The 12,499-nt window shown below is 31.4% G+C and overlaps 1 protein-coding gene across 1 annotated transcript; it reads right to left on the bottom strand.

Annotated features, from left to right (window-relative positions):
• Nucleotides 1-652: 652 nt before the first annotated feature.
• On the bottom strand, nt 653-7,077 carry LOTGIDRAFT_169846 (hypothetical protein; the record flags this gene model as incomplete). Its single annotated transcript, XM_009068470.1, has 6 exons — nt 653-843; nt 924-1,060; nt 2,206-2,294; nt 2,615-2,638; nt 5,539-5,763; nt 7,000-7,077. The coding sequence occupies 6 exons, from the start codon at nt 7,075-7,077 to the stop codon at nt 653-655; spliced, it is 744 nt and encodes a 247-aa protein (XP_009066718.1).
• Nucleotides 7,078-12,499: the final 5,422 nt, after the last annotated feature.

Here is a 12,499-nt window from a genome sequence, read left to right as displayed (position 1 = left end):
ATCAATTCAATCTCAGACACTCCATTAGAGACTTAGTACAATGACACCTCCACAGAGTTGCCATAATTTTAATTCAGTCTCGACAGTTGTCCCTTAATTTTAACCCTAGTCTCAGGAGACTGGGGCTTCCAATGTTTCTGAATAAGACCAAAGTAGACAGAATGTCCATTAAAACAAAGGATATGAGGCATAGAGAAACTATAAGATAAGTTTATAAGTTATGATGGAAAGATGGGGTGTAAAATATGGCTGTTTCTGACAAGAAGTGAGAGAGATAGAGAGAAGTATCCTGATTTATAAAACATATTGATTGGAGGATTTGACTTCATTGTTAACTTGTCAACTACCATTTCACTATCATCACTTCCCTTTTCTATCTTTGTAAAGTCCACTTAATGTAGCCATATAGTCTATAGAAATACAGTGAATGACCAACTCAGATGATCTCAATAGGAGCCTAATCACTCCTTTCAGACAATTCCTGTTTTAACTCCAGTCTTTTTAGATTTACGTCTTGCTCTCGGCGAAATGAACATTTTGAAGGTCAAAAGAACAAACATTAATTCACCAACTTTTACAGAAAATGGAGTTCAAATTTGTGGAAGTTAGAATTGACTTACTTTTTATTCCTTATAGAAAGTAATATTTGCTGTTAAAAAAAATAACATTGCAAATTTGTAAGAGCAATGATATCAGGGTTTTTGATATGACTGATATGCCAGCCATGCATGACCAATGTTTCAAAATGACTGAGAGCAATGATATCAGGGTTTTTGATATGAGGGATATGCCAGCCATGCATGACCAATGTTTCAAAATGACTGGTTGTGTTCATGTTATCTTCTGAAAAGCAAACATACAAAAGACACACAAATAAAAAAATCTGAAAAGCAAACAAAAAAGAAATGACAAAAAAAACTGACCTTTGACTCTAAGAGTAGCCCCAGCTAATAAAAACGTACTACATTCCATAGGTAATGGTGTATTAGAATCTGTTACATAAATATCATACTTCCTTATATCAACTTTCTTCTCAATAAAAATTGGTCCCAAGGCATCTCTACAAATTTCAAACAAATTTCTATAAGCACTTTGATATTTTTTGATTTTTACAATCTAAATTTGCAACATTTTCACAGTTGAACTATTGCAGATTTAAAGTGATTGTAAAGAGGTTTTCTAAAAAATGTATGTATATCAGGGATACTGAGTATCAATTTGCACTATTTTAATTTTCAGATGTCTGTGGTTCTTATATTTCCACTAAAACTAAGCCTTTTATGATGTCACTATCACAAAGTACTATTGATATATAAGGACAGTAGTGCAATAGTGACATCACAAAACACATGGTTTTAGTGGAATTGCAAGAACCACAGACATCTGATTGAAAATTGGAATGGCATAAATCAATGCTATCAGTGTCCCTGATACACAATACAAATTTTCGAAAAACTTTTTACAATCCCATTAAATTCATATCCTTTGTACAAATTACAAAATTCTGTTGCTATTTCTTAACTGACTACAAATTCTGAATTAAATAAATCAGTAGGTAATCTTAATTGAACTTCTTTCTTCAAAGTTAGTTTCTATTCCTATTAATGTTTCTATCAATGATGTAAACTTAAAAGACTATATTCTCACCTGCAGATTGATGTGTTTTGAAAAGTTTTAAACAAATTCCTGATAAAAACCTGAATTATTGGCAGAAGTTCAACATCTATATATTCAAGGTGTATATCAAAATACCTGATATACTTGAAATTAAATTTTGTAATTAATATTGCACTGATATCAAATTGTTTACACCTTATTCATTATCATCTGTTTTGAATTAAATGCTATGATTCAGTCATTATCTTCTGTTTTGAATTAGATAATGCTCTTATTTATTATTATATATCACATTTTATATTACTTTTTATCCCTTACACCCTCTGAGCTGGCTTACTACTGCCATCTAAAACATCTTTTCCTTTTACCGCTCCCTATATGTTGGCTCACTAATATCTTTGAATTTCCCCTCAAATTTGGCTTACTGCTACTTTGGCCTGGCCCTTTCTAGGTTGATTAAATGATCTATGTAAATTCTTAACCCCTTATTAGGTGGCTTAGTGATTTTTACAATGATTTACATATACATAATATATTGAGCAAGAGCACTTGTAAGTGTATTCAAGATAGATATAGTAATATACCAACCTGAGAGTCTGGTTTTGAAGAGCAGCAATAACCACTACATCACTATCATCATCAGAGAATCTCACAGTAAAAAACTCATCATTACCAATCTGTAAATACAAATTATCTTATAATATATCACACTATCATCATCTGAGAATCTCACAGTAAAAAACTCATCATTACCAATCTGTAAATACAAATTATCTTATAATATATCACACTACATCACTATCATCATCAGAGAATCTCACAGTAAAAAACTCATCATTACCAATCTGTAAATACAAATTATCTTATAATATATCACACTACATCACTATCATCATCTGAGAATCTCACAGTAAAAAACTCATCATTACCAATCTGTAAATACAAATTATCTTATAATATATCACACTACATCACTATCATCATCAGAGAATCTTACATTAAAAAACTCATCATTACCAATCTGTAAATACAAATTATCTTATATTATATCACACTACATCACTATCATCATCTGAGAATCTCACAGTAAAAAACTCATCATTACCAATCTGTAAATACAAATTATCTTATATCATATCTTACTTAAATAAACATCATTCAAACAGGTATGTTAACAGGGAGATAACTTCACGGATGTTTATTTTTGAAAGGACTTTCATGTGTTTGATGTTGAATAATTTGATGAGAAGTTTATGTGTGTGATGTTTATGAAACTAATTTTACTCATCGTCAAAAAAAAGATAATGATTTTAAACAGGAATTGATCTTGAAAATGTTTACTTTTAAAAAATATTGTTGTTCATTGATGTCAGGACATCCTGAATATCTAGTCAGACATCACTGGTAAATTCAGTTATGTGGGAATGTAACTGATAGATACTGATAGCTTGCCAGGCAAGGTAATATATGCCCACTGGCAGCTTTGTTTTTAAGTGAACATTTGACTGAACAGTAGCAATAACTCGCAAACAAATATTTTCAATTTCATTTCTATGCGATAGGGTGATGATAAACAATTTCACCAAGTTTTATCAAAAATCAACAATTGTGCCTTCTGTTGTATAAGAAAGCTAAATATTGATTGCATTTTCAAGAACAAGGGCAATAACTCTAAATATATATACATCTTAAATTCTTAATAGGGTTCTTTCGTGGTCGATAATAAACAATTTCACCAAGTTTCGCCATAGTCTGAAAAGAATTTTGCTTTAAAAGTGTTTACAAGCAAGTGGGGATGGGGGGAAGGACATGGGTGAAGCCTGATTTGAGACGGGCTGTGGGCTAAAAAAATATCTATGTTTCAAGTCATTGCTCAAGCATTTAGAATACTCTGATTCGCGGTAAAAGTAATTGAGCTATTGTTCTGTTGCTTCTTGCTATTATTGTACCTTGTTGACTTCAAGAAATCTGATTGGTCAATTACCGCACTTCAAAAGTATCAACCAATGAGAATGCTCACTACTGCAAGTCTTACGCTTATCTTGAATTACATTATTTCTAACAGCATGGCGTGCGTAATATCTCAGATAATTGACAGATATTAGAATCAATCTATAGCACAATAATAGACAATAATCACTACCAATTAGCAAAACATTAACAACTTCTTACATAGATTATTAGACTGATGCGTGGGATGTGACTAAAATAGAAATGTATGACAAAATATATTCCAATAAATGGTAGATGGTAAATTAAACCACAGTGCCAAACTTTTTACTCTTCACCAAATGAAGATCAGCACAGTTTTTTTAACTTTAAATTCTTTTCAATCTGATTAAAGGGATTGTAATGAGATATTGAAATTTTGTATGTGTATCAGAGACACTGATAGCGTAAATTTGCACTATTCCATGACATCACTAATCCCTAAATATGCTTCATCACAAAAGGCTCTTCGATAAAGCTCTTCGTTTTAGTGGAAATGCAGAAACCACAGACGTCTGATTGAAAATTGTGATGGTCTACTTTGGAGTACAGACTTTTATCATGAATGGATAAGTGGTTAATTATAATATCAAAAACACAGCATATATTACCTAGAGATGTTAGATAATGCAGAACTTATGTCATTCCAGGTGGCTGAACAGAAAAATAACCACAGAATTTAACAACATAAAAACTGTAATTTTTTATAAGCCAACTCATTAAATTTACATCAAAATATACACAAAACAGGTTTTAACATAGAAATTCTGGCACATTCCCTGCTTATAGCTGTATACTGATCGCAGCTTATCTCCATTAATTAGAGATAGCATGGAACATGCATTTTCATATTAATTTTCACTCCATGTTTCAATGAAATGAAATGGACTTTTATGAAATGCAGTGTTCAATGAGGGAAATTTTGCTAGAAAAGCAGCATCAGCATTACTGTATTTCGATTTCCAACAGTTGAAGGATGTTAGCACCCAGGGCCTAGGTTTATTGACCCATCTGAATGACTTGACACTTTTTCCATGTCAGTCTTACCTGCATCACTGACAGAGACAAACTTGGTTGTAAAATCAAGGGGATTATCTTGCCCTATGCAAGGATTGAACCAAGACCATCAGGTTAGCCAGCAACAGTCTTAATTAACTGATTTACAACAGCTCTCTGTGGGCAATGGAGTTAGCACAAAATAACTGCTTTTATCTTATAACAGAAGGAGTATTTTAAACATGATTTAATCAAAATGTCCTTGAACAGTTTGAAATTGGTAATGGTATCAATCCATGGGGATCTCTGATTTAAAAATCAGAAATATAATCATTAAAACATTTTCCTGGCAAACTTGGTGTTTATAAAATCTTTAAAATTTGAATTACTGACAAGTTGAAAGATAAATCATGGTGTTATTTGGTAGACTTGTACAAGATCAAAGTAATGACTCTGAAATTTATGTTCAACTGTTCAAATTCAATGCGCAACATCAAAGAGTGTACTTTACTAATGTCAAATACTAGGATTGTTAAATTGCACTTTAGTTGGAAAATGAATGAGTTTTGTGTTCTTCTCTTCTGCACCTATTTGGACTAATGTAGGCAACCAACGCCATGCAGTGTGCAATGATTGCTAGGATAGCAACACTAGACTACTATTTTTCGATTTCCATCTGTCAAGCGATTTTTAATGTGCACAGTCTGTAGCACACAGGGCTTCAGTTTATTGTCTCATCTGAATGACTAGACAATTTTTCCAGGTTATCCCCCGGCATTACTGACAGGTGGAAAACCAGATTGAAAACTCTAAAGATATTGTCTTGACCTATGAATAATTTCATGATGGGCAAGAGTGTTAGAATACTCTGTCTGCAGGAACTAAATACAGAAACAAGCAAATAAATAAAAACACTAAACACAAAATAAGACTTACCCGAGATTGGCGTCTGACTGGAGATCGTATTGGTGAGCTCAGTTCCTGGTAGTTGAAGGAGAAGATGGAATTTTCAGAGATCTCTGGAACATCTTTATTATCTGGATTATCCTGATTCCCGTCAGTGATCTCTTGGTCATGCGATGGGGAGTTTGCCATGGTTGGAGTTACCGGGGCAATACCAGCTTCAGGGGACTGGCCTCCATTTGATATCGCATCTTCTTCCTGCAATGAGATAAAGAATTCAAAATTTAAGAAAAATTTCTTCTAGTACTTCATGTTTACTTCCATTTGGCTGTTAGTTTACTAATCAAAGGGATTGTTAAGAGGATTTCTAAATTCTTCATGCTTATCGGGGACACTGATAGCATCAATTTGCACCATTCCAATTTTCAATCAGACGTCTGTGGTTCCTGCAATTCGACTAAAACTAAGTGAATATGCTTGTATCACATAAGACCTTTGTGGGTGACGTCATAAAACACTTAGTTTAAGTAGAATTGCTAGAACCAAAGACATCTGATTGAAAATTGGAATGATGCAAATTGATGCTATCCATTGTCCCAGATACACATAAAAAATTTAGATAACCTCTTTACAATCCCTTTAATTCTAGTTGATACTGATTGTTGTTTTAAACAAAAAAGTTGGCCTATTTGGTTTAAATGTCCAGAATATATATTGGAGCTCTTTTCAAAGCAGTAGCAGTACCAAGTGTGGAATAAATACAAAACTGAAATCCATTAGCACATGCTAAGCTTATAATCAACAGTTATTCCAATGATTGACATGTCTTAAATTGGTGACATCTTTAAATACTGTAATACAAAATCCAATGCTTTTGAAATAGTTCCAGGAACTTATTATTACTTTAGTATCCATGAACACATCAAAGAAGCATGAAAAACATGGGCTGGTCATTCCCATATAATTCTAGACTGTAACTGCCTGGACCTTCCATGTATTTAATGATAGAAAGTTCTAGATAAGAATGCTGTAAATAGTTCTAATCTGTAACAATATTAATTGATTTCTAATACTGATACTGAATCATTAGCAGTTCACTACATTAGATAATAAGTCATAGGTCATCTTTGACCTGCAGTAAATGGTAGGCCCCATTTAGTCATAATAATGTCAATACATAAAAGGTATTTAATCCTAATTGACTAGAGTTCATCTTGTGCATCAATAAAATCAAAAACTTTCATGAAAAACTACTGGTAAACTAATCAAGTTAAATTTTGATTGGCATTTTAAAAATAATAGGTATTAATACAAAATGTTCAATTATATAAACCTTAAAATATATAATTTGACAGATCGTCATTATAAATTGTATTTTGACTAATCGAAGGAAATATCAGATCCCAAAAGAGGTCATTTTGAATTGAAAATTACCATGGGATACCACTTAAATTAAACTCTATCCCTAAAATATCTCTTAGATTACAAACCAACCTTTTGTAAAAAGTCCAGAAGAGCCAGAATCTCATCAGCACTGATACTAGCTGATTTTAACGAGTCTCTTTTATCCATGGTGGAATCACTTATATCCTTCTTATATAATACACATGTCACTTATCACTTGAAATCACAGCTTCAGTTTCTAAAGTTTGCAGATATAGGTATCAAAAGCATATGGCAGAACATTGAGAAGTCCACTGGATCTAATAGAGACAAATATAATATACTTCTAAATCTCGATAAATCCTTAGTGAGAAGAAAGTGCATCAAACAACACTTCATAAACTAAGTGAAAATCGCAAAAAATCTGGAAGAATCCAATCAAATTTCAATCAACAATGAACTATCTGAATGAACCAGCACATTTCAAATGCACTTCATAAGAGACATCCAAAAGAGCTAAATTACCATGACAACCAAAGCCTAAAGAGAAAACTGACATCTACACATAATTTAAAAGTGTTTTTTTGTTCACACTTCTGTCAAAATGTTTTCATTCAAAACTTTAAAATTATGTGACGTCAGAAACTACAATCAGATATCATTGAATATGACAGGTAGTCGCGACTCTGAGACAAGTGAAAAAAAATTTCCTTTTATAGTAAACTGACTTTAATAAAGTGGCTGGTTGATGACCTTAGGGTTGGAAAAATCAGACATAACTACTTCAAATCAAGTGTTGCACATTTTGCCCTTTTAGCACTCTCCCTTCATCTCAAGATTCCCCATCATTTTCATAATTAAAATATATGCTCAGTCTCCAAAACATCTGCGTATAATCCAGATTCTGATAGATATTTTGACAGTTTTCGGCTGATGTAGGGTCAGAAGAACTAGCTATCAGAAGCTGGTGTAAAGGCAGATGTTTCTGAAACTGAAAATTTTATACAGCCTTACATTTTCATGAAATTTTGCAAGTTTTTTAATGTGGCATGAGCTTATTTTGTGAAGATTTTCACAGTGAGCAAATAATTCAATTGTTCTGAATCAACCAATGTACATGGATGTTTTTGGACCCCGAATTATACTGTAAGTTAATGAACCTATAACATAACAAAAAATATCGAAAAATGGCATTTGTATTTGTGAAAGTTAATTGTTGTGCCACTGAAGTATGCTTTAAGTTTGTAATTTCTATTGTTAAGCTTTATGTGACAGGCAGGTTGTTTTTAATGTACACTTTTACTTTTTTTTTATCTTTACAGCAAGAACCATCAAGAATTGGAAATTAAATTCAACAATTACCCATATGCCATCAAATTGTAAACATAGACATTAATTTCGGCAAAGGTGAACTACAACTATTATAAAAGAAATCATGGTCATTTTTTACAACTGATTATGTCCAACATTATACAGAACAAAACAAACGTGCCAAGGATATAAGGCTACTATTCATATCTTTACGATCTTGTTTTGACCATTAGTCTTGTACTTTGGCTACACTCTTTCAAATATTTGAAGTAGATAACTATAAGCCAATATTTCTGGAATTTATTGGCTCACTTCACATGAATGACCACATTTTTAAAGGGACTGTAAAGTGGCTTTCAAAACTTTTTATGTGTATCTGGACCATTTATGACTTCTATTTGCATCATTCAATTATTCCTTAAAGATGGGTTCCCTTATTTTCAATTATGAATACTAATACTTATAGGAATAGAAAGTAGAGGTGTTCTAATGATTTGGAAAAATACGTCCATAATCAATTCAAAATAAGCTAAATTATAAGATAATTACCAACAGAATTCCAATAAGTGACCAATCAAGAATGGTCAAAAAGTCTTTTTTTGTTTATCCAGACTGTACATAGCCTACATAGACATTTATGATTGGTTAAAACTCTTAATTATATGCAATAAAGAACATAATGATAATATAAGATTAAGAATAATTGTAATTTATTTTAATCAAATAGTTTACTTAATTTAAAACTAAAAAAATAAGGAATCTCATTTTTAAGATGTCTGTGATTCATTGAATTAAAGAATTACCTGACTGTACAGGTGTTAGTGGAATAGCAAAATAAGACAAAGGAATGACTGAAAGTTGGAATGGTTCAAATCAATGCTATCAGTGTCCATGATACACATATAAAGTTTAGAAAAACTCTATACAATCACTTTAATCATGTAAAATTGTTGTTTACATGATTTATAATGACTTAATATTTAATAAAAATATGTGAAAAGTACTCCAAAATTTATTTATTTCTATGATATACTTCAAACCATTGTGTACCAATCAACTGATACTGACAACTATTTAAATGGTCATCACTTTAGCGAGAAACCCCTGCTGAGTTCATCTACCTTATTTCACTTTTACAATTATCGAAATCAGTTTTATTGCTTATTTTTAACCTAGAAGTGTTAATGATGTAGTTTTTATTGCTCAGATATAAATATATTGTTGGTTCAATGGACACAAAATGCCCTTCAAACTCAGTTTATTTTTAAGAGAAAGCTGTTACCTTCAAGCACTAAAAAAACTTTTAAATTGAAAATAAATTGTGCCATAATAAAGTTAACAAATGGACAATATTAGCTCTCTGTCCAGGGTGCTAAATTGGCAAACCAGGTCCTGTGCTCTGTAATTATGAGCATGTATGCTCTGCTTCACTAAAGCAATGCAAAATCTATGTCTGGCATCCATTCATGGCATTCAAAATTGTAATCTAGAAGATCAGCACCTGCTCTTCTGCACTACAAAATCAATACCTATAATCCATGAGACATATCAAGCTTTATGACATACAAATAACTTGTCCATTATTTCATCAATTTTCAAAGCAGAAAATTTAAACTTAAACATCAGCACCACCTTTTTAAAGATGTGAAGCCTTTCACAGACATGTATAACACTATCCTTCACGAAAACCAACAAGTGAAAATATTAGATCCTATACCATCAACATAACAGATAGGAGATAGTCCCTGAATTGTCCCTATAATGCAGAAACACATCACTTTCTGTCTATAAAACCTTCTGACATCCTGCAAGTCACCTTTTTAGATTGCATGTCTGGCTTCAAAAACATTTCAACAAAATGGCTACTACAGTTGGCAAAACATAAATTGTTTTGTAATTTTTTGCTAGAAAAATGCAAGGCTTATGTATTGCACCATATCAGAAAGTCAAGATAACATTTTCAAAAAGGTCAAATAATCAGAGACTTTGTGAAATAGAAGATAAATATCAATAATATTATTCAATAAAGATTTATCATATTGCAGGCTATTGATCTTTTTATAACTTGTCTAGTATTTGGATAAGAACTTTTAACGGGAGTTTAACATGATACTTTTCTGCACGTCTGCGAACACCGTGCACAGCCATGACAATAACTTTACTAGGTTCCAACTATTTAAGAAGCTAATGTGCACATGTAAATTTCTTTTGGTTAACCTGTATCACTATCAAAGAGAAAGACATTTTTTTTACCAATGTTGATGTCAAAACTTTGATTACCACAAAGACAAGGTGCAAAACTCATTGAGGAACCATGAATAAATGCCAAGAGATCTGCATGAATCCAAACGGGTTGGAAGTCAGAAAGAGCCATCCTTGCAAATGCTGAAATGAAACTGGCAACTTCTCTTAAGTGCGCAACTGCACGAGCAATGGAACATTGGATTAAATTCCATACAAATGCCAAGCAAAAGATATCAATAAAGTGGGTTCTCCATAAAAAATGACATAAACTCATTTCATTCCCTTCCAAAAGAAATGCTGAGTTGACAAAATAATCTCAAATAGCTCCATAACAAGAATGAAGAATAGAAGTAAATAATAATTAATCAGGAAATGCTATGTTATTGTGTTTTATTGACCTATATAATATTAGCTGTATTATAAATCAATATTGTGCCAGGTATGAAGGTTAGGGTGTGGCCAAATCAAACTTAACTAATCTTTATTGATCTTAATATTAACATTATCATTACAGTCAATCAATCAGGGACATTTTTTTCACTTAATTTACCAGTAAGTAAGAAGTAACAAATACAACCAGTATCCAATAAGGCTGGGACATAACATTTACCAACCAGTATCCGGATTCTGGAAATGCGCAGATTTTGCCTGTCATTTTAAGGTTTTCAAGAACACTCAAAATAGAGATCTATTGCCCTTCAGTTGTTACATAATACACAAAATTCTTTTCAAATCACAATTTTTTATACCATTATAAAGGAGGGACTGAAAGCTATATGAATTAAGCTGTCATTGTCAAAATTTATTTTCCTTATTTTTATTTTTAAAATTCAGTTTTCTGATGCAGACGACATTAAAATCTAGCTGATTTATATTCAGTTCAAAAGGACCAAAATAATATTTTTTCAGCCTTGTAAATATTATATTATTAACAAACAACCAGGCCAAGTAAACAAATCAACTTATTTACTTAATCATTAGACCATATAATAATTAATATTGCTAATTATCATTGGTCATACTCATAACTAATTCATCCAGGAAAATTATTATTTTTAATCCACTTAACTATTGGAGCACAAAATAAATTGTCATAATTCCTGTTTCATCATAATATATGCTCCAAACTGAACTCGCTGCACCTGCTCATATTTATTTGTCCCCAACAACAAAAATAACCAAATTAATTTTTAGAATTTCAGTATCACTATGATCTATTGATCAACTGATAGTTTAACAAATATAACCTGTAGAATGTTAATTAATGAGTTTACTGACCACTTCACAATGCACATGTAACTGTCTGTGAACTGTTATATCAGTTTTTCCAAAGTGACATTTTATTAACCTTTCAGCATTTATCAGAAACATTTCTCAGTCTAAGTTATATTGTGTTCTCAGCCTAAATTATATTGTGTTCTCAGTCTAATTTATATTGTGTTCTCAGCCTAAATTATATTATGTTCTCAGTCAAAGTTATATTGTGTTCTCAGTCTAAATTATATTATGTTCTCAGTCAAAGTTATATTGTGTTCTCTGTCTAAGTTATATTATGTTCTCAGTCTAAATTATATTGCATTCTCAGTCTCAATTATATTATGTTCTCAGTCTAAATTATATTGTATTCTCAGTCTAATTTATATTGTGTTCTCAGCCTTAATCATATTATGTTCTCAGTCTAATTTATATTGTGTTCTCAGTCTAAGGTGTATTATGTTCTCAGTCTAAGTTATATTTTTTTCTCAGTCTTAGTTATATAAAAGTTCTCAGTCTAAGTTATAAATCAAAGCTCCTTACCTCCAATAAAGTTTGCAATAAATTCATATTTTCTATCTACATATTGTACAAGAGGCCAACGGTTTGAATATTATGCCGAGTATTAATAGTGAGATCAAATTTTCTATATTATAATCTGGAAGTCAAACTATAAAAATCAATATAATAATGAGTTTTAACACCTGGTTATAATACACTGGCTTGTATTACATCTTGTATAAAATTATTATATTATAATAGCATATTAATTAACTCTTTTTATAATTATATGCAAATTTAT

The sequence above is a fragment of the Lottia gigantea genome, assembly GCF_000327385.1.
Source record: "Lottia gigantea unplaced genomic scaffold LOTGIsca_90, whole genome shotgun sequence".
Taxonomy (NCBI): Eukaryota; Metazoa; Mollusca; class Gastropoda; family Lottiidae; genus Lottia; species Lottia gigantea.
The sequence above is the reverse complement of the archived record's forward strand: the minus strand, read 5'-3'. Positions and strand labels throughout refer to the sequence as shown.